Source organism: Linepithema humile, chromosome 7, assembly GCF_040581485.1.
Source record: "Linepithema humile isolate Giens D197 chromosome 7, Lhum_UNIL_v1.0, whole genome shotgun sequence".
Lineage (NCBI taxonomy): Eukaryota > Metazoa > Arthropoda > Insecta > Hymenoptera > Formicidae > Linepithema > Linepithema humile.
Genome location: NC_090134.1, coordinates 14,413,712 through 14,436,209, shown reverse-complemented (window position 1 = coordinate 14,436,209; position 22,498 = coordinate 14,413,712). Strand labels below are relative to the sequence as shown.

The following is a 22,498-nucleotide window of genomic DNA, read 5'->3' as shown; positions in this document are numbered from 1 at the left end:
AACGATTATTCCGATTTCGAAAACAAATTGTCAAACTCGGGTTTTGCCCACAGACATCTATATTATATACTTGATCGCTAACTCGTGTTAAATCTTGGGCGTTAAATCTCGCCCAAAATCTCTCCTCAAAATGTACTAAATTCTCGCACTGAGAAAAATAGTTTTATTATATTAACAAAATTCTTCTGGTTGACCGTATTTTAGTCAAACGAAACAGAATTTCTGGTTATCGTCACAAAATTTTACACCTTATATCAACATCGTTTGGTTAACTTTACTATAAAGATTTGAATAAGTGTTTTCTTGTTGGATCTACAAAACTTCTTGTTATATTTACATAAATCGCAGCGCTCTGCAACAGTTTTGTCATTACTCACTAAACGGTTGATCAACTGTTTGCCGTTCATTTGTTACACTGCTACTGCGTCCTCGCTACTCGCGGCGTGTATCGCGCGCATTAGATCTTTCGCGAAGCAATGGCGCTAAGCAGTCGGAACAGTCTCAACTGAGCTCGCTAAAGTTTTACGTCGCGTCGTGGAATCCATTACGGAATATTAGTTAGGCCAATGACAGAGAACGAGAAGTAAGCACTTATGTTTGTCGTAGACGTCTGTCGTGGACGTATGGTAAGGCAGAGAAAAACGTAAGTCGTGAAAGGTTATTGTGTGGATACGTGTGGAAACGATTACGACATACATAAGTTCTTACGTCTCAGTCTCTGCCATCAGCCTTACATCCGAAAAGTTTTATGATCACGTGGTGTTTTTTTTTTTTTAATGAAATATATGTATACCAGTGATGTAATGTTTCCTACCGGGCTCGGGAGCCGGGAGGCGGTAGGAAACATCACATCATTGAGTATACTTTAAACCAAAATATATTGTTAGTATTTTACAAAAACCACATCTATCCGAACTTGTTTTTTAACTGCAAAGTTGTGTTAACCTAACAAAACGATATAGTAAAGTTAACAAGAAATTTTGGTAGAGTTTTGTAAATCTAACAACACAATGTGGTAAGGTTTACAAGAAATTCTGGTAGAGTTTTGTAAATCTAACAACACGATGTTGTAAGGTTTACAAGAAATTCTGATAGATTTAAACAGGATGAAATTTAACAGAATCTTCTGGTAATTCCAACAACAAATTTGTTTCGTCCATTTTTGAACAAACGTACTAGTAGAATCAACCAGAATTTCTTATAATACAACAAAACTTTTTTTTCAGTACGCACATGCGTAATATTGGTAGAACAGCATTCACGTTTTAATTGGTTGATATTATGTATGATATATACAGAGTGAGGAAAAAGTACCGGGACACCTAAATAACTTCTGAACGGTTTGAGATATCGGATTGAAATTTACAAGGTTACAATGGTATCACACAATCTATCACATAACACCAAAAACGCCCATTTTGACACCCCCGGATGGCGGGGGGGAGGAAGAGCGAGAAAATTTTAAATGGAATGTGGGATCGAGTGAGGGTTCGTTTGAAAGAGCTTTTCGAGATGAGAACAACGCGATGTCGCCGAAGTCTCTACGATTTTTTTTCGCAGAGTTATGATTATTTAAACATTGAGATTTCGCAGTAGCGGAGGGCCCACGACGGTCTTGCACACATGCACACACCCACACCCACACTTACCCCCCCCCCCCCCACACACACACACAGCAGAGGTGGTTTGGAGTCGTTAATTACTGCGCAAGCACGCACACCCCACATGCCTTCCTACATGCAATTTTATCCACACGTGTCCGCGGAAAGTCTTTCTCTCGTCCTCGTCGTGGGCCCTCCGCTACTGCGAAATCTCAATGTTCAAATGATCATAACTCTGCGAAAAAAAAATCGTAGAGACTTCGGCGACATCGCGTTGTTCTCATCTCGAAAAGCTCTTTCAAACGAACCCTCACTTGACCCCGCATTCCATTTAAAATTTTCTCGCCCTTTCTCCCCCCCCCGCCACCCGGAGGTGTCAAAATGGGCGTTTTTGGTGTTATGTGATAGATTGTGTGATACCATTGTAACCTTGTAAATTTCAATCCGATATCTCAAACCGTTCAGAAGTTATTTAGGTGTCTCGGTACTTTTTCCTCACCCTGTATAAATTACTATATGATGTTTATACGTGTACGTATTGGCCAATTAGATATCAACATAGATATCCGCCACATTACTTTCCTACCAACGTTTCGCATGCGCGATCACCATATTACATGGTTTTCGAGTATCAATTTTAAGATCAATGGAAGTTAGCGATCTCGTTATTCTAGTAAACACAAGCTAACAGCAACATAACGTCAATGTTATAATTCCCCACTCAACAATATAACATACCTTGTACGTAACAATTATATTGTTGAGTGAGAAATTATAATATTAATGTTACTGTTACTTTGTGTTTATAATATAGATATCTGTGGTTTTGCCCTATCTCGATTGAAAGGTCCTTCCAAGATCTTTTATCGCTGAAAATTTGATTTGACAGAAAGTCCGATTCCCATGCTAAGAGTGCCTGGTCCTTTGAGATCGACAATACAAAATTCAAAATGGCAAAACCAATATAAATCTCAGACTAAATTTGAAAAAAATAATCAGATTATCTTAAAACTTGGTTTTAGGGAGATTTTGTTGATTTCAAATATAACTTCAAAATTTTGAAATTTAAAATGGCGGATTCAATATGCTAAACTAAATGAAGAAGAAAGAAAAATAGTTGAATTATCTTAAAACTCGATGTTAAGAAGTTTTCAGGACTGCTGAATATAATCTTAAAATTTTGAAAATTTGAGATGACATTTGAATTTAACGACCCCAAAAGCCCTCTAAAACCGGGTTTTACGATAATCGGACTAATTTTTTAAAATTTAGTCCGTCATAATAGATTTGTCATTTCGAATTTTAGAATATTCTAAAACTGAATCGAATTAAGCGATTCTGAAAATTCTTGGAAAACAAGGTCTTGTGTAAGTTATTTTAATAGAAATATTTCCGTCCCGGAAGGGTCAATCAAATGGATCGTTTTCAATACAGACGATTTGTGAAGGCGATCTTTTTGCAATAACATAAATCTTCGATATCGTTATCTCTTAATGATTCCAACTTCTAGGAACAAATCTTATATGTAGAACGATATATCGTTATATTAATAATCCTCTGTGATAGCAATGTGCTTATTAAATGAGTTATAAGTTCAGAAAAGATATTGCCGACCGATGGAGAACAGTGTTGGCATGTCGATAGCAAAATTCATTGTGCGAGAATAATAATAACAATTCTTCTTACAATTAGCCGCAATAAATACTCACTCGGAATATTCTCAAAGCAAATACAAGTCACAGCATGATTTTAATACAGTATCAACAAGGCGATGAGATATAATCGATAATATAATCAAGAGGTGCACAGCTAGTATGCTTCATAACTATGGTCGGTATGAGTTAAATAAACGCGTGTACGACGTTCAATGTTGCGGCAAATGGAAATTCGATATAATATCCGTTGTCAGACTTGTTCGGTAGTGCGGAATAGCAAACCTTGACTTAGTGGAGTTATTGTGTATCCGTCATGCTCGATGTAATTCCAACTCGGTAATCACACAACGACAAGCCGTGTCACGCGGAATGCATTGACGTTCCTGATCGATTTATCGATCGGCAATAACACGCGAGCGAATATTGTCCGCGAATTTTCCATTCCGTAAATTAACACGTGAAAAGCTTCGAAATAGCGCTGTTGAATGCTCCCGCATGTTTGGTGTTTCATATCTGCGATACATAGGTTAGTTAAAGTCGTTGGAAATTTCAATAAGAAAGATACATTTTTGCTTATTCTTTTTATTATACCAAATAAAATCATACATATATTCTCTAAAAATATATATTAATATTTTAATATTTTAGTAGTAAATATTTCTATAAAGATGTCACATAAAAAAATGAAGAAAATTTAACCTCATAAAAAATTATAACAATAATATTACCTTGTAATAAAAATGAACAAAATGAATAATTATCTAATTAAAAAGTACTTGTAGAGATACTAGTTTTGTACCGTGGTACGGTTATGTGGCAAAAGTCTTACAGGGATATACATATACGTATGTATATATTTCCGAAAGAAAATACAATAATTTTGTAAATGTGTAAAACAAATTCCATTTTTACACACTTTTTTCAGTTTTTTTCTTTATTTATTTAATTATTTTATATTTTAACAAATATCGTGATAAAACATTAGAAATAAAAAAGCAATTTTTATTTTTTTTTATTGTTCTTATTTTCAATAATTTTACTTTTTAATATATTCTTACTGACTTTACGTCTTTTAACATCAAGTCGAACATGATAATGGATAAAGTATTCCACTCAGCGTTATCAATGACTTGAAAGAAACAATAAGAAATGAACTTAGCACTGCAAGACAACCCAGACAGCACGCATGTCGAAAATCGGGACATAAGACATCTTTTAAACACCGTGTCTAAAAAACGTTTTAATGACGTTTTTAAGACGTCTTATGTCCCGATTTTGGACATGTGTGTTATCTGGGAATGTCCAGCGCGGATTGACCTCCTTATCTAGAAGCGGGTTAATTACATAAATATTTGAACACATTTTGGTATTATAACAAATTTAATTGAAGTCCTAATGACATGGCTTAATTTGACACTTATCAATCTTGATGCAGTGCTTCTTGGCGTATTTGATAATAAAGAGATAACTCGGTAAGAAAGATTTAAAAATATTTTTTGTTATCCAAAGTGTTTATCCCATTTTATGCACTAGTTTACTCATTAATTTTTCATTGTTCTTGATAATCTAAAAGTTTAAAGCTAAAAAAACGTTAATTTTCCGAAAAATTAAACTCCGAGAATTATTATAAAATCTTTCCATTATTATAAAATCCAGAAACGTCTTTTTTATGCCATGAGAGTTTATCCATCTTCAGGCTTTTCAAAATACATTCTAAAAAACGATTTAACGAAACGAGACCAACGAGATTGCTTTGCCTACTTGATTAAAATATCGTAGATTACAACCTCGTCCGTGCGAAACACTAAAAGAGACTTTACGGATGTAAAGCTGCTGCTCGTTGGGATAGACCGCTTTGCTTTTAAAGTCGACAGTGGATTGCACCAATTAGAATGACGGTGAGCAATAACGATCATAAGCTGTTGACATGTCAACGCAAACGGCTGAAAAATTGTGAGGTTCTCCCGTGGAACTTGCGCCGCTAGTTAGACAACAAAAAAACGGTTGCTGTAACTATTATCTCACTATAATTTATAGTGTTTTGCGACGCCAACCATATTTTTATAAGAGAGAGTGTCTATCTTAACTATACAAATTGCTAATTCAACATTGCTATGGTTATTATAATCATAATATTAATTTATATAACCATGTTGTATGGTTATTATACTTCCAAATAAGATTTTTATACAGTAAAAATGTATTATTTTCTTATATTTACATTTAAAATCATTGTAATTTATAGTAAAATTTTTATATTGGTTATATGGTTGGCAGCGTATAAGATTATTATTACTAACATTATAGTAACAGTTTCTATAAAACTGAGTCCTATGTATAAATATTTTACTATGTAACTCTACTTTCAAATATTACACATTTTTCACTCCGTGAAGTTTATACAGTACAATTTATACGGTACAATTAATACAGTACAATTTATACGGTACAATTTATACAGTATAATTTATACGGTTTATCTTTTTTTGAACAGCAATATAGAGATAAGCAATAAACTGTATTACTCATAGCGTGTGCTCCCGATCAAATATCCTCTCAATTTACAAAAATATACTATAGACAAAAATCACTTACTAACAATGAGTGTATGTAACAGTTTATTTTTATAATTACTGGCACACATTAATTTAAAAAAAATTAAAACAGAATGACAGAAAAATACTTTTTGTATTGTTTTACAACAATAAATATCAATTTTTTGTATAAATACAAATCTGTGTTTTAAAGAGACCAATATTAGGCAATTTGTTACATACACTCATTGTTAGTAAGTGATTTTTGTCTATAGTATATTTTTGTAAATTGAGAGGATATTTGATTCAGCCGTTTGGGAGAAAAACAATCCCAAAGGTTGCAATCTCAATACATGTCCAAGGGCAAGATTTTAAATATAGCTATTTCTAAATCCAAAATATTTTATTTTAATTATAAATAAAAGCAAAAATTGTAGAAGGATGACACAAGCTGCTATTTGAATAAACTTGAACTTGAGTTGAGTACGTCAGTCGAGCAGATAACGCACAAAGTTCAAGCCACGCACTAGTTTGGCCAAGCTGTCATTCTATGTACCACTTATTGGAATATTTAAGGTACGAAATAGGGGCGGAACGTTTATGGGTGCTTGGGCCGCACTCTTTATATAAAATTTTTGAGATTTCAGAAATTGGAAATTTTACTGTCAAAAAAGAAGAAAAAACTAGAATATTAGTAAAAATTAATTAAACATATCAATTAATATTAGGAGAAGAAAAGGCAAAAAGAGCCGTTGCTGGTTGTTCATGCAATATAATATATCATAAAATTAGAAGGACAAACGTTTCGACTTATATTAAACCTTCATCAGTGTCGTTGCAAATAAAATAACATAATAAATGGTTTCACAAGTGTCAATACGCCTAACAAACAAAGAAAACGATCATTCCTGATGTGAGGTAATTTCAAAGAAAATTTTTTCTTATTGTATGATTGTTAATTGGCACTGTAAAAATATTACCTGTATATAATACTTATTTTGAAAAGTACAAGTTAAATTATGATACATACTTGTTATGCGCAGAATCTATATGTCCAATAAAGAACCATGGAAGAGTCAGAGATTAAAATTATCCAACAAAATGACACCGTAGTGCGTGGAGGATTTATGACAATTCGTAGAGTCCATGATTAAAAACTGAAGATAAGTAAAACTAATTGTAAGTCGATGGTTAAAATGATGTTAATCAAATAAATCAAAGCTAAAGACAGTGCAAGTCAGTGATGTGGTGAGAAGAAGAGGGGAATTTAATAAATAAGGAGTGGGAATAGACAGAATGGGAAAGAAAAAGAAAGTAAAAAGGAGAAGAGAGAAATTTATATTGATGGAAATAGGTTTAAAACTTGTTGATAAGCTTCAGTAAAAAACATTTTGGAAACGTTCAATTCATTTCACAATAGGTTACAATTTATTTTGGAAATAGGAATGATTAATCAAATTAATTTTCTTGATGTCACATTAATTTTAGAAAATGGTAGCATAATTTTTGATTGATATCAGAAGCCCACCTCATCTGGTAGATACCTGAACTATTACTCTCACCATCCTATTACACATAAAAAAAGGATAATTATTGGTTTAGTTGATAAGATCTTTCTACTTTCACATCCAAAATTCCATCAGAAGTATTTAACAATGGCTATTAACATCCTACTCAAGAACTGCTATCCTGTTACCTTTAATCTTTGAAACAGTACTTAACCGGCTCTAATTTTTAATTCAAAATTATCATCACATATCAAAAGACGATGACAACGCTCACCCCCGTGATCGTCCCCACATAACGAATAAAAATGAACAAAAAGAATGATAAGAAAACAAATACATTTGTTACATTATCCTTTATTAAATCTATTGCAGGTGACTTTATTTCAATAGTTAGAAATTCAGATTTTAAAATAGCCTTTTCAATTCCTAACAATCTTAAACGATTTATAAAAGCGAAGAAAGATTATTTGGACTCTCTATCTCATTGTGGAGTAGTCTATAAAATTTCATGTATAGATTGTGAGGCCACCTATGTAGAACAGACAAAAAGACAACTGAATATAAGAATAAAAGAACATAATAAAATAAGTGGCTCTCCCTCTGTCATTTCTCGTCACAAAAATAGATTCCACTCATAAATTTGATTGGAATAACATCCAGATTCTAGACGAAGGACCTTCTTATACAAAAAGACTTATTTTGGAGATGCTTTTTATCAAAAGACAAAAAGAAGGCTTAAATAGACAGAGTGATACGGATTCATTACCCGAAGCTTACCAACAAATTTTAAACCTATTTCCATCAATATAAATTTGTGTTCCTCTCTTCCCCCTCTCACTTCCTTTTTGTCTTTCCCACTCTGTCTATTCCCACTTCTTATTTATTAAATTCCCCTCTTCTTCTCACCGTATCACTGACTTGCACTGTCCTTAGCTTTGATTTATTTGATCAACATCATCTTAACTATCGACTTACAATTAGTTTTACTTATCTTCAGTTTTTAATCATGGACTCTACGAATTGTCATAAATCCTCCACGCACTACGGTGTCATTTTGTTGGATAATTTTAATCTCTGACTCTTCCATGGTTCTTTATTGGACATATAAACTCTGCGCATAACAAGTATGTATCATAATTTAACTTGTACTTTTCAAAATAAGTATTATACAATACGCGTAATATTTTTTACAGTGCCAATCATTAACAATCATGCAATAAGAAAAAAATTTCTTTGAAACTACTTTACATCAAGAACATCTTGCGTATATCGTTTTCTTTGTTAAGGCGTATCGACACTTGTAAAACCATTTATTATGTTATTTTATTTGTAACACTGATAAAGGCCTAATATAGGTCGAAATGTTTGTCCTTGTAATTTTATGATATACAATTATATTGCATGAACAACCAACAACAGCTCTTTTTGCCTTTTTTTCTCCTAATATTAATCGATAATTTAGTGGAGCCTTATTACTATTATTATTATATGTTAATTAAACATATTTATAATTATAAAGTATAAATGGATATGTTTGTTTTTTAATAAAATTTAATATTTTTTGTTCCAGATCATTTTTCTGATTTATCATTAATAGTCTAACAATAAATCATTTGAGATATTAAAAAATACATTTTTTTACAAGCTACTGGAAAAATTTGACAATTATGAAAAAGATTTACATGATAAAAGTAAGTGTTTTAAAAAATATTTTATTACATAATAAAAAAAATATTTTTTAATACATACAAACGTAAAAATCAAAATATTTAAAAACAAAAAATGTATGACTTATAATTAGCCCACTTTTATAATCACCGGCACATATATGTATAAAAGGACCTCGGATAAAGTATATGAAAAAGTGGTTTCGATAAAATTGGCTAGATTTTTTATATGTTGTATATGTTCTTAAGTCATAGATCAAAAGTCTCAATGGGCACAAAGTAAAAAAAAATGAACAGTTAAAGCGCTACATTTTTTTAAGTTAGTTTTCAAAGATTAAAAAAAAATTTATTATTGCTATCTCTGAAGTATTTTTTTTGGAACAAGTCACTGCGTAATGTTCACTTTACTATACTTTTATCAATGTACACTAAAAAAAAAAATGTGGATTGATAAAACTGACAAAGATTAAATAGATTTGACAGTATTAAGTTAAGTCAGAAAAATCACAATATTTAATTATTTATAGTAGCCCTACAAACCCTACGATTCCACCTAAATGCCTACAAAAGCTTTTATTTATTATATTTGTTCTTTCTTTAATCATTTAATTTTATTAATAATTATTAAGGCCTGTGTAATCATTAAGCATTATTATTATTTTTTTCTGAACTTAATAGTTTTTTTTTATTATTTCTATTGTATTAATTCTCTTATTTTTTAATTGTACATTGATCAAAAAAGTAGTGAAAAGTAGTGAAGTGAATATTACGTATGACTTATTACGAAATAAAAAAAAACTTAACTGTCTCACGTAGACTAATAAATTAATTTCTTTAAAAAAAATTAAAAATTTTGCACTAACGTCCCGCGACGGCTCTCAATGCCTTTCCATTATATGAAAAAATTCAGCCAATTTTACCGAAACCACTTTTCCATGTACTTTGTGCGGGGTAAGGATCCTTACAAAAGTGTAAGACACACAAAAATTGTTTTGCGAGATTCGCAAATCTTTTACAATTTAGTTCGCAGATCTTTTACAATCAGTTCGGTCGACTTTGTGTACGTTTCTTCCTGGTCTTTAGTTTGTAGCCCAACGACAAGATTACTTGATTAAATAAGCACCTCGCACAACGCATCTTAAATCTCGAGTCATGCGAAAAGGCCACGAAAGATCGATTTGTAAAGCTCTCTACACTCTCTAGCAGGAATGATCAGTCGGAAACTCATTTTAGCCTGGGTCAAATTTAATCTCGCATTACTTCGAGTACGTCGAGCGAATCGCAAACTGGATTTCTTCGATTCAACGATGATCCGTAGCCTGTGAAGTTTCGGGTTATAACTTCCGCTCGATTCTCGGTTTACCAAGTTTGCCACGCTTCTGTAAATTGTCAGAAAATTATGGCATACGATTCTATTTATTTGCTTGTTTACACATGCTACTTCGAGTCTTTAGGAGAATTGAAACTAAGCATTACATTTAAATTAAATTATGCAGAATACTTATATCTTGTTGTTTCCTATCAATTGGGGTCTTCTTCATGAATGCGAAAAGTTGATTTTTACTTTATTAAAAATGTAACCATCAATACTTCTTAAGCTACAGACAATTAGGTCGCTTTGGCATATAACATTTCCGAAAAATGTTTGGATGTCATTCCTTTTTCTGATAATTTGTAATCAAAGTACTTGCGCATCATAATAACAAAATTGGTTATGCATAAATAGATGCAAATCTCTACTTACCAGTACTACAAAAATGAAAAAATCTTTCTATCTCACAAACTTTTAAAGAATGAGCAATTTGTTTTTAGAAACATTACGCAGGCAGATAAGTTGCGATTTCTTCAATTTCACAAATACAAAAATTCACTTTTGCAAATATTTTGCAAAAGACTTTAAAATAAATTTAATTCTTTTTAAATTATAATATATATTTTTACTTTTTTTTAACAAATCAGATTTTATTTTTGGAAATATATTGATAAAATTAACGTTTTTTTCTTAAAATAAAAAATAATAAAATTAACTTATAAACTATGTTTCTATTATCTATTTAAAAATGTGAAAAATATTCATTTTTGACCATGTTCCAGCTTTGTGTGTAAACATTAGTAACTTTTTTGGATTTTAAAACTAAAAATGTGTTATACAAAAAACATTGGAACGAAAAGCGATTATTTATTTTTATCTTAATATGACTGAAATGTATGACATGCAGCGTAAAATCTAAGTTTAGACTAAACAAAATCGGAGAAATTGCAATTATAAAAGTCAAAAGCCAACAAAAAATATATCATATTTTTATTTCGATTTTTATTTCGATGACAAATAATTGATATGTGATAAAGTCACGTTTGAAAGCAATCAAATCACTTTCTTAATAGTACTAGAGACACAAGCGTGCGTTACACGCGCATTATTTATTCTTTTAATAATCTGTAATAATCATATAATAGTCTAATAGTTTTAATAATCTTTAATAGTTATTTATTCTTTTATAAAGAGAAATATAAAATATATACTTATTGTTAGAATAACTGTCAAAAACTTGACAGCCGTTTACGATATGAACTGAGTGCAACGAAAGAACCAATCAGCATCGCAAAAAAGCGGCAACAATAAACTTCAATACTATCGACACGCGCACACACACACACACACACACACGCGCGCGCGCGTAACATGCCTTTTTTAAGAGAAGAGAACATTTTAGTATAAAACTATTAGGCTTATACATACATACATTATACATATATACAGTGGCGCACTCATATTTTTTCGGGGGAAGGGGGGGGGAGAGTTTAAAATTCACACACACAAAATGAAACAGTATCACCAAAAGTCAGGATTTTATATTGCACACTAAAAAATTAAAAAATGTTACATTGTTTAATAAAAAATACAATTTATTTTTATAGCAGCATAATTATAAATTGATATCGAGTTTTTTTGGTTTTTCTTAAATAATCAAATTAACTGGATTGCTTCTGGTAAATAATTAGAAAATTTGTCTATATATACAGGATGTCCCACCAAAAGTGGCCACTCCCTTTTATCTTTTAAATGAAAGGAGATAGACCATAACAAATATATATCACATATAATATATATATATGGCTCTGTTAGATTTCTTAAGTAACTTATTTAAATCCTTTCACAATATGAATATCTTAAAGTAGATATGATATACGTTCGAACAGCAGTATAGCTGGAGAAGCTATCATAATTATTTGTGTGCAAGGATATTGGCGTGAATTTTGAATTATTAAAATTTGACTATAGTTAATAACAGACAAAAAATACAAATGTTTGAACGCATTTTATTTAACTACAGATTTTTTACTTTCTGCTGTTAAGTTAATAAAAAAATGAGGTGTATTAATTAAATTTCGGTGGGGTTTTGACCACCCCCCCCCCCATGGGTGCGCTACTGCATATATATTATTGTATCGGACTATATCTTTAATGGGTTTTTCAAATTATCTCTAATATCGGTTCTTTTTCTAACATAATTAAATTGCTTTCATAATTTTTGGAAAGGTTTCCTTGAAAAAGTTTAAGTAAAACACGATTTTATTTATATTTTTACTTTCTTTAATGTCAGTAAAGATTAAAAAATTCACAGATAAACGAATTATAATTCGTCAATAACTCTATTACTTTAAAACGTAGACATTCAGATAAAATGAGATTATCGGACATTAATAATAAGCAAACAAATAACAGTCTAAGTATATACTTGATGGACAAGAAAAAAGAAAAAGATACAATATGTGTAAGGATGTAAATGCAAAAAAAATGCACGACTGTTTTTTATTAGCAAGGCAATGAAAACATAACGGATATTCGTGCGCGTGCAATTGTATCGATTATTTGATGAAAGAGTTAAGCCGCGGGGTTAAAAATAGCGAAAATAAAACTTATTTAAGATAGAATGAGAAAGAAGTGAAATGATGAGATTTTAGAAAGTGATTTAGAGATAAACGATGTTATATATATAAGAAATCGACAGTATAATTATAAAGAAATGTTTGTTGGTGGTAATCAATTATTTTTTTCTACCGATTATTTTAGTTTAAAAATATCAAAGAAACAATTTAAAAAAATCTCGAATATCGATTAATCGGTACAAAATATTGCTTATTCTTAGAGCAAGCATAAGCTAAATTTAAAAATGAGATGAGACTGCTATGGGGAATAAACGTATGAGAGAAATACTAAAAAGGAGAAGCTTGATGCTGGTAGAAGTACGGGAGTTTTATGCCGGAAGGCGCAAACGAAAAGAGCAGAAGGACATTTTCCTTAAAAAACATATCGAGCCGGTTTGAGGTTGTCAATAGAAAATCAAGAAAATGTACGTGTGAAAATGATTTTGTGTGCAGCAATTGCGTCGATATATGAAAAGCGGAAAGAGTAGGAATCCTTTAGAGCAGTGCTCGGAATTACTTCAGCCGATTCTCACGACACACGCCTCCTTTGGGGCGTTCTTTGAGGCAATGTTGGGATCTTCTCTTTTGATCATAAAAAATTTTAAAAATTTATTACAATTATTTTTTTTATTTTTAATATTATTATGTGAAAATATTTCAATAGATTTCCACGTCACCCATGAAGTACTATTGCTATCGAGGAAAACAATATTTTTAATAATTTTTTTAACATTAATCGGATAGCACCGCTCCTAACGCTCGGCGGCGCTGGCTCAAGCGGCTGCGGCGCGCGTGGTAAGGAGAGAAAAGGAGGCGTGTGCCGCGAGAATCAGCTGAAAAGCTGAAATAATTCCGAGCACTGGTTTAGAGCAGTGCTCAGAATTAGATGCACATTTCAAGCCGATTCTCGAGACGATGCCTCTTATCCTCCCACTACCGCTCGAGACTTGACGGCTCGAGCGGTAGTGGGAGGATAGGAGGCGTCGTCTCGGGAATCGACTCAAAATGTGCATCTAATAGCGTTTTCGATTGAACGGATTTTGATCGATCCAGGATTGATTAATGACGTCATTGCATCATCTCCGCCAATAAAAGACTTGAATTCATAGTAAAATAGTAATTAATTGATCCGCCATGGATCAAAATCCGTTTAATCGGAAACGCTATAATTCCGAGCACTAGAGGAATGATGAATTGTGAATAGAGCAAGGAGGCTGTCGATTAGAACATGACCGAGCATACTGGTCAGAACAATTGGTACCATTAAGATATATAAAGACTACTCAAAAACTCATTAGACGTTATTTTAATCAAGCTTCAAATTCTATTCTATTAAAATAATATTTTAATTATTCTAACATTATAATCTTATTAGATTTTTTTAAATTTTTTTAATTGTAAATTATTTTTTATTAATTATTATTAATTATTATTTATAATAAATTATTTTTCGATTCTAAATTAGTCGAAAATTATTGATAAAACTTGATTATAGGATCAAGATAATTTGAAAATCCATCCCAAACAAAAGACAATATAGACAGAGAGTTAATGAATAACGCAAATTTTAGGAGTTGTAGAAAGAGATGAGATAAACATTTCTTTATCAAACAATTCAAAGAAATAAAAAAAGTGAGGCGGCCTTGAAACAATGAACTCTATATTATACTGGACCTTACTTAAATAGAACTCAGACCGGGGCATGAGAGATAGAAAACAAGTACCAGTCTGTTTTTTTCTAATGCTGTACTATTCAAGTTGAAAACATCAAATTATAGAAGTTGTGTTTATAACCTCTTTAAATCTATACATCAAGAACTATCATATTGTAAATTTTCAGAAAATTTATTTATTTATAAATATATTTTGTTATTAAAATTGAAAAATGTGGAGCTCAAAATAAAGCGTATCCTCGTTATGAATTTGTTGAGAGGGGTGGAGGTATTAGGAGAAATTAAATCCCATCTTTTAGAAATGCTTTCGATAGCTAATTCTATGGGGATGTTAGTAAACATGGATACTACATCTAATGATATTATTTTAAATTTATCTTTAATCTCCACAATAAAAAAATTGACAACAATTTAATAGCAGCTAACTCTAACATTGACTCTGACAAGAATGACTCGAGGACCTTTTTAACTATTCCCTACATCTCATCTATATACAAAGACTTTAATTCCATTGCCAGAACCTCCAATTTTAAATTAGCCTGTTCAATCCCGAACAATTTAAAATGCTTTATAAAAACAGGCAAAGATAGTTTAAACAACCTTTCACATTGCCAAGTAGTTTATATGATTCCGTGTCGTGATTGCAATATGACTTACGTTGGACAGACTGAAAGACAACATAACACCAGAATGAAAGAACATAAGAATGACATTAATAAAAAGAGCTGTTCTCCTTCAGTCATATCTAAACATAGAATGTATTCCTACCACGACTTTGATTGGGATAAAGTAAAGATTTTAGATGGTGAACCCTCTTATTCGAAAAGATTGATCTCAGAAATGGTATTTATTAAAAGACAAAATGCAGGCCTTAACAATCAAAACGACACGGATCATTTACCTGATGCCTATCTCCCTATTAATTTATTTCCTCCTTTATAAAATACTTTCCCTTCCTTTTCCTCTATCTACTTCTTTTACCCCCAACCTTCTTTTTTCCCCTACTTACTCCTTTTCCCTCTCCCCCTCCCTCCTCCTTTCCTACCTTTATTTTAAATTTCAGAATTTCTCTATTAAATTACAATCACTAAGATCTCAACGCTCAATATGTAAAGACTATTTGTTCTTCACTTTTCCACCTCGTTCCTTCTACGTGGACGAGTACTTTACCATCATGAAATTAATACAAGTATGTATATAACATTTCTCAATCTTCGGTCCATTTATTTTTATTTAATTTGAACTCTTATTGTATTTTATTGCATTTATTGCAGTCTTAACTATTTTATTACCGAACAACAATTTGGTTGAAAAGGATTATTAATACGTCTTCCACATCTTTTACTTTATGTAATTATTGCGAGCGAACTTTACTTTTTATTAATGTACACTGAAGAAGACCTGATGTCAGGCAGAAACGTTTGATGTAAACAATTTTAAACGAATTTATTTTAACCTTCGCACAAAGAAGCATTGTGGCTCTTTACGCTCCTACTGATTTTATTTGACTTAGTATACAAAATTCTTAAATGTATGTTTTTGCGCAATTTTTAAAATAGTAAAATAAAATAATTTTAAACTTATAATTTATTATGTGAAAGTTATGAACATAGTTTAATAATTATAAATAGGAGCGGTTAAATAATTATAAATCAACAAGTATGCATTTCTTCAACGTTTATACTTTTAACGTTTGCATGTTTAAAAATTATGTCAAAGACGAATCCAAGTTCCGAGTTTATGAAGGCTCCGGCGCCGAGAATGAAAGGATTTTAACGATGCAAAATGACATTCGATTATTCATCGATTCAACAATGACGTTGGCCAGAATATTAACGACTGACTGACTACGTGCAAAAGCAAAGAACTCAATTTTACACTATTGTTTTTTTTCGTTCTACGAATTAGCAAAGGTGAAGTAGAGTAGAAGAGTAGATTGCTACGAGCTCGCGTGTATGCGAGTGTATGTGTTTCGCATCAATATATGATAGGACGATAGAGAAAAATAGAGAGTGTAGGAGGAAGAAAAGAAAAAGATGTGTGTGAGGGAAGGAGGAGAGGGGAAGGGAAAGGGAGGGGGGGGAGAGAGAGAGAGAGAGAGAGAGAGAGAGAGAGAGAGAGAGAGAGAGAGAGAGAGAGAGAGAGAGAGAGAGAGAGAGAGAGAGAGAGAGAGAGAGAGAGAGAGAGAGAGAGAGAGAGAGAGAGAGAGAGAGAGAGAGAGAGAGAGAGAGAGAGAGAGAGAGAGAGAGAGAGAGAGAGAGAGAGAGAGAGAGAGAGAGAGAGAGAGAGAGAGAGAGAGAGAGAGAGAGAGAGAGAGAGAGAGAGAGAGAGAGAGAGAGAGAGAGAGAGAGAGAGAGAGAGAGAGAGAGAGAGAGAGAGAGAGAGAGAGAGAGAGAGAGAGAGAGAGAGAGAGAGAGAGAGAGAGAGAGAGAGAGAGAGAGAGAGAGAGAGAGAGAGAGAGAGAGAGAGAGAGAGAGAGAGAGAGAGAGAGAGAGAGAGAGAGAGAGAGAGAGAGAGAGAGAGAGAGAGAGAGAGAGATGAACGCGAGGAAAGCAAGTAAGAAAGAAGGGAGAAAATAAAAGAGAGAGTATAGGAGAAGGAAGGCTCCGGCGGGGGCCGCTCGTCCATGAATGGAGGACACTGATCACATCCCCCTCGGACTGATCGGCTCTCTTTCTCCCTTCCTGATTCGCAGGTACGTCTTCACGATAGTCAGCTACTTGATCGGCGTCTTCATATTTGCGACCATCGTCGGCCAGGTCGGCAACGTCATCACCAACAGAAATGCAAATCGGCTCGAGTTCGAGAGACTCCTGGACGGCGCCAAGACTTACATGAGGCACCACAAGGTGCCGGGTGGTATGAAACGCCGAGTGCTGAGGTGGTACGACTACAGTTGGTCGCGCGGCAGGATACAAGGCGGCGGTGATATCAACACCGCTCTCGGTCTACTTCCGGACAAGCTCAAAACTGAGTTGGCGTTACATGTGAATCTCTCAGTGCTGAAGAAAGTTACTATTTTCCAGGTGAGCTTTTCTGCTATGTATGCCAATGTTCTTCCTGCTCTTCCGATAATTCAATTCAACGATTCGAAGTAATAACGAATCAATTACGAGATTCCTGCGCTTGTTCAAGTCACTGGATGATTTCACAAAGACGACGCGAATTCTTTTGCAATTGTTTATCAAAGAACACACTTGGATGGAAGTTATTGGATAAAATTAAAACATTTTCTTTGAATTTGAAGCATTTACTTTTACAAGTAAAGAGTTATATTTACGGTAAAAGTGAGGAAGAAGATACGACAAATAGAAAGCACAACATGCGCATTAGAAATTTACGACGTATAGCTCTGCACTATTGATATTTATAACCGTAACAGTAACATTCATAAGAAAATATTGCACTTTAAAATGCGAAGCAATACTTGGTAGCAAAAGCAAAAGATTATTCATGCCAAGTTTATTGTCAGGATGTGCTTTCGTTTCGTGCTTTTCATTTAAAATAAATGCTTTTGCCTTCTATCTTCTTTATCCTTATTTAGTTATACATTTATTTTACCTAATGATTGAATTTTTATCAATATTTTTCTTCTTTCATGAAAAATTTATATCGACCGGAGCTTTTTTTTTGTCGTACAAGAGAACAAAGCCGAAAGGAAAGATGGAAGAAAGTGAGAGAAAGTTGTTCACTGGGAGATCGCAAAAAGTGAGGATAGAATTGGTTCAATCAGAGCACAGAAATACGAAATATTTTCTCGATCATGTTCGCGTCTGCGGTAAACGGAAAAATGAATAGGCGAAAAAGATACAAATGGTGCGCGCAAAAGAGTTCCCTGGAATTTTATTTGAAGCGAATCGGTTCTTACGCGCCTGGAGTCATAAAAGGACGTGCGAACCTATGCGAATTTTATTATTTGAAAATGTGAATTACACGCGCCGTTTGCTCTCACTTTCCAATAAATACACTATATTTCTACGCCGTAAAAGGAAAAGGGAGTAAAAAATAATCAATTTACATACATATTTAAATATGTACATATATCACTATCGAACGAAATAAGTTTCAAATGTTGGAAGAAAATACAATCTATCTGATAAAATTAATAAATCCACTGACTTTGAAAACATAATGATAACATAGAAATTTTTAAAATAGAACGTTAGAGAATTACAATCAATAATAAATTTGCTCATACACGTGTTTTTATAAATAAAAGGATAAAATATCTTTATATGAAACGGATTAATTTTTATATCTATACATATGTATTTTTGCACAAATTTATCCGCAATTACATTGCAACTGCATTGCTAGGTACTTTCTTTTTTTGCTTCTGAATAGATCCGCATTATTCTATTATAGTAGAATGACATAATTAAAAGTAATGACATTTCGTGTTAGGAATAACGTGTTTTGTATTTTTCTGTTACCTTTATTAATAATTTCGTATAAACATAAATAATCCAATAAACATGTTATAATAAATATTTGTGTAATTAATATAATGAAGAAAATATAAAGAAAAATGTAAAACAAACATTCTAATAAAGAAAAATAGGAGAAAACCATTTATTTCAGAGTAAAACTATAAAATAAAAAGATGTATTCACATTTTATATCAATAATATTTGCTTCCGAAATAATTACTTTTGAATATTATTGCTATTGTGATAATTATCGAGAACCATCTAAACCAGTAGTTTTCAAACTTTTTTAGCTCGTGGCACATTGTTTCGCTGTGTAGGATATTACGACACACAATAATATCGTTTATTGACGATGGATAGTTCGAGCATGGAACAACACAGACCTGGAAGTGTCAGTTTTTATATTGACCAATAGAAATTAGTGTGGCAAGAATTTTATATAGCACAGTAACGCTATCTTGCAAGATGTTTTATTGAGTTGGTTTTTCAACTCCCGATCTCGTTAGATCGCAACATTCTCAATTGACACTTCCAGGTCTGCTTGTTCCAAAATTCGAGGAACTTCTCGATTAGGTGAATCGTAATTCCAAAACCGTCTTTTCTGTAGTCGTGTTTTATATTTTTGTTTGTTATTACTTACAAATTATTCGTTCCTTATTTTTCTGTTTTAATACAAATATTTCTCGCAGCCTGTGTCTCTCGTGGCTGTCCACGCGATTTTGCGATACACTCTTTGAAAAACACTGCTCTAAACTATTGACTTTAGGAAAAAATTTCTAAAAAAGGTTTTTTTACAAAAATTAAATGATTTTTCATGTTTCGATATAAAAAAAATATCCGTTTTAATTTGTAAAATTTAAATTGATCTTAAAATAATCTTGAAAATCGTTATGTATAAATATTTCTAGATCATCACCTTACGCCTCCTTTAAGATTCTGTCACTGTTCTTTAAAACAATTTTTTCTAGAAACAATATTTTTTGAGATAAAAATGTATAACGCTTTATTTTATTCACTCTGTATAAAGTTTCAAATATTTCAACATATTGCAAAAGATATATTTTTTTTATAAAACTTGTGCAACGACGAAAATAGGAATATAAAAAAAGCGGTACAGGAGATAGATTTAAACAGTTAAATTGTCGAAAGAAGAGAGAGAGGAGGAGAGAGAGGGAGAAAAAAGAGGGAGAGGGAGGAAAGAGGGAAGAGAGGGAGCTAAATGGAGTGCACGTGATAAAGCGATATAAAGCAAAGTGCTGTTGCAAACTTTCGAGACTTTACGAGAATTTCTGGCGCGAAGAAATCGAGAGAAATTGCAACAAATCGTAAATGTATATCTTTTATCAAGAAATTCAACTGCATTCAATATGAAAACTCGATGAGAGATCTAATCGAGTCTATTATTAATTAAAACGCGCGACGCAATTTGGTCGTCTTTGTAGTATAACCAAAAAAGAAAAGTAATTAAAGTTATCAAACATACGGTTTAGCATCGGTATCCCCTTCGTGATAGATTCTCGTGGAGAACAAAGGCGGAACTTGGCTGATTTTTTGTGTTTCAACTTTCCCGACATTTCTAATAGTAAATTTATGGTCCAATATTATTTACTCAATAATTTTTCTCAAATTACTGGATAATTTTACTTTCCCAGCTTTCAAAAACAATATATTATAGGATGACCATTAGGATTGTGTTGAAAGTAAATGGTTATTATTTTGCAATAAGTAGGAGAATAAAATGAATGAAACGCCATTTTGTAGAGAAGACTTGTTAAATTTTATTACCATAAGTATTAAACAAATATATACAGGGTGTCCGATAATTGCTGAATCACTTCTCGGATGCAGGTAGAGCGGGTTAAGCCGAGTAGAAAAGTCCTCTATAATTTTTTGATTTTTGTAATAATTAATGAGAAATTAATTTAAAAATATCTGCCAATTCGCGCGAGTTTAAGCGCGCGGCGAGAAAAGATAGCCCACTGTTACGTGGTCGCTAGGATGCGAAGATCTAACATTACACACCGCTCGTATATAGCCGTTGTCATTTGTAAAGCGATCCTCCCAATATTTCGCGGCGCGCTGAGTAACCAAATAACAGTAGGCTGTCTCTTCTCGCCGCGCGCTTAAATTCGCGGAAATTGGCCGATATTTTTTAATTAATTACTCATTAATTATTGCGAAAATTACAAAATGATACAAGACTTTTCTACTCGGTTTAACCTACTCTATCTGCATCCGAGAAGTGATTCAACAATTATTAGACACCCTGTATAATATTTTAATAATTTAAATACACATTATTATAATAAAAAAGGGACAAAAAAGAGGATGTTAAAAAAATCTGATTTTTGGCCCCCTTGCGGAACCTTTGTTAACCGTAAAAAGTTGTTATTTTGGATTCATATAAACAAAAAAACGGTGTTACATCCCAGAAATGCGAGAAACATTGACTTTTTTGAGGTTATATCTAGTTTCCTCGTAAAAGTCTGGATATCTGGATATTACGCTGAAATTTTTCATGAATGAGGTTTATTGCTAAAGTTTTTCATAAACATTTATACTTAAAAATTTTTTGGGCCGCTGATAACGAATCTATTATCCAAATAGCAAAATGTTAAAATGGCGGATCCACAATGACGTCCTTTACGTGCAGTTTTATTCGTAAGATTACATCACTTAAATATTCTATCAAAATGAATCTGATCGGGGTCAATTCACATTATAAGAATTATTTGTTTCAGCCAGTGAAATTGATGACATGCTTGATCACTTTCAGTCGGATCCAGAGGCAACGGCGAGAACGTGGTGGTCGCTGTTTCTATTTTTCTTTATTTTTTTTTATTTTTATACTTTATTTCATTTTTAACTTTTTTATTTTTAACTTTTTTTTATTTTTATATTTTTTAAAAATTGAACTTTTTTCTATTTGTATTCTACAATTGCGGTTTTTACAAAAATAATGGATAATATAACTACGCTTTTTATTGTATTTTTGCGCACTGATTACAAATATGACTATGCTGATTGGCGACAAGGTCATTTTCAAAGTAAAAACTACTTGAAAATACTCAAAAATTATCGTTTCTTTTAACATTATTTTGATAAATATTGATGTAACAAAAAAATGTTTTAAATAAAAGTTGTAGCTCTTAACAAAATACATCATTTATGTTGTATGCATATTTTGCATAGAACCAATATTTTTTAGTTTTTTTGAGTTTTGATTTTGAAAATGACCTTGTCGCCAATCGGCATGGTCATATTCGTAATCAGCGCGCAAAAATACAATAAAAAACGTAGTTTGAAGCAAATCGGAGGTGTGGGCTTTTCGGAACTTTACCCAAAATAATTAATAATAATTAATTTACAAATAATTAGACTGCTGTTTTTCAATTTTTTAACTTTAGTAGTACATGCACAAAAAAACATTATAAAATCTCTGATGATCTTTTTTGTATAAAATATCAGAATTGAGTAATAATTTACAAGGGCACAAATAT

General features: G+C 32.2%; 1 protein-coding gene across 5 annotated transcripts in view; it reads left to right on the top strand.

Moving 5' to 3' along the window:
* Positions 1 to 22,498, top strand: part of Cngl (Cyclic nucleotide-gated ion channel-like) — a 262,907-nt gene that overhangs the window by 191,168 nt on the left and 49,241 nt on the right. For all 5 annotated transcript variants that reach the window (XM_067359193.1, XM_067359198.1, XM_067359195.1 and 2 more), the window contains one exon: positions 17,264 to 17,594. In XM_067359193.1, coding sequence (XP_067215294.1) covers positions 17,264 to 17,594 — 331 coding nt within the window. The remainder of the gene's footprint in view (positions 1 to 17,263; positions 17,595 to 22,498) is intronic.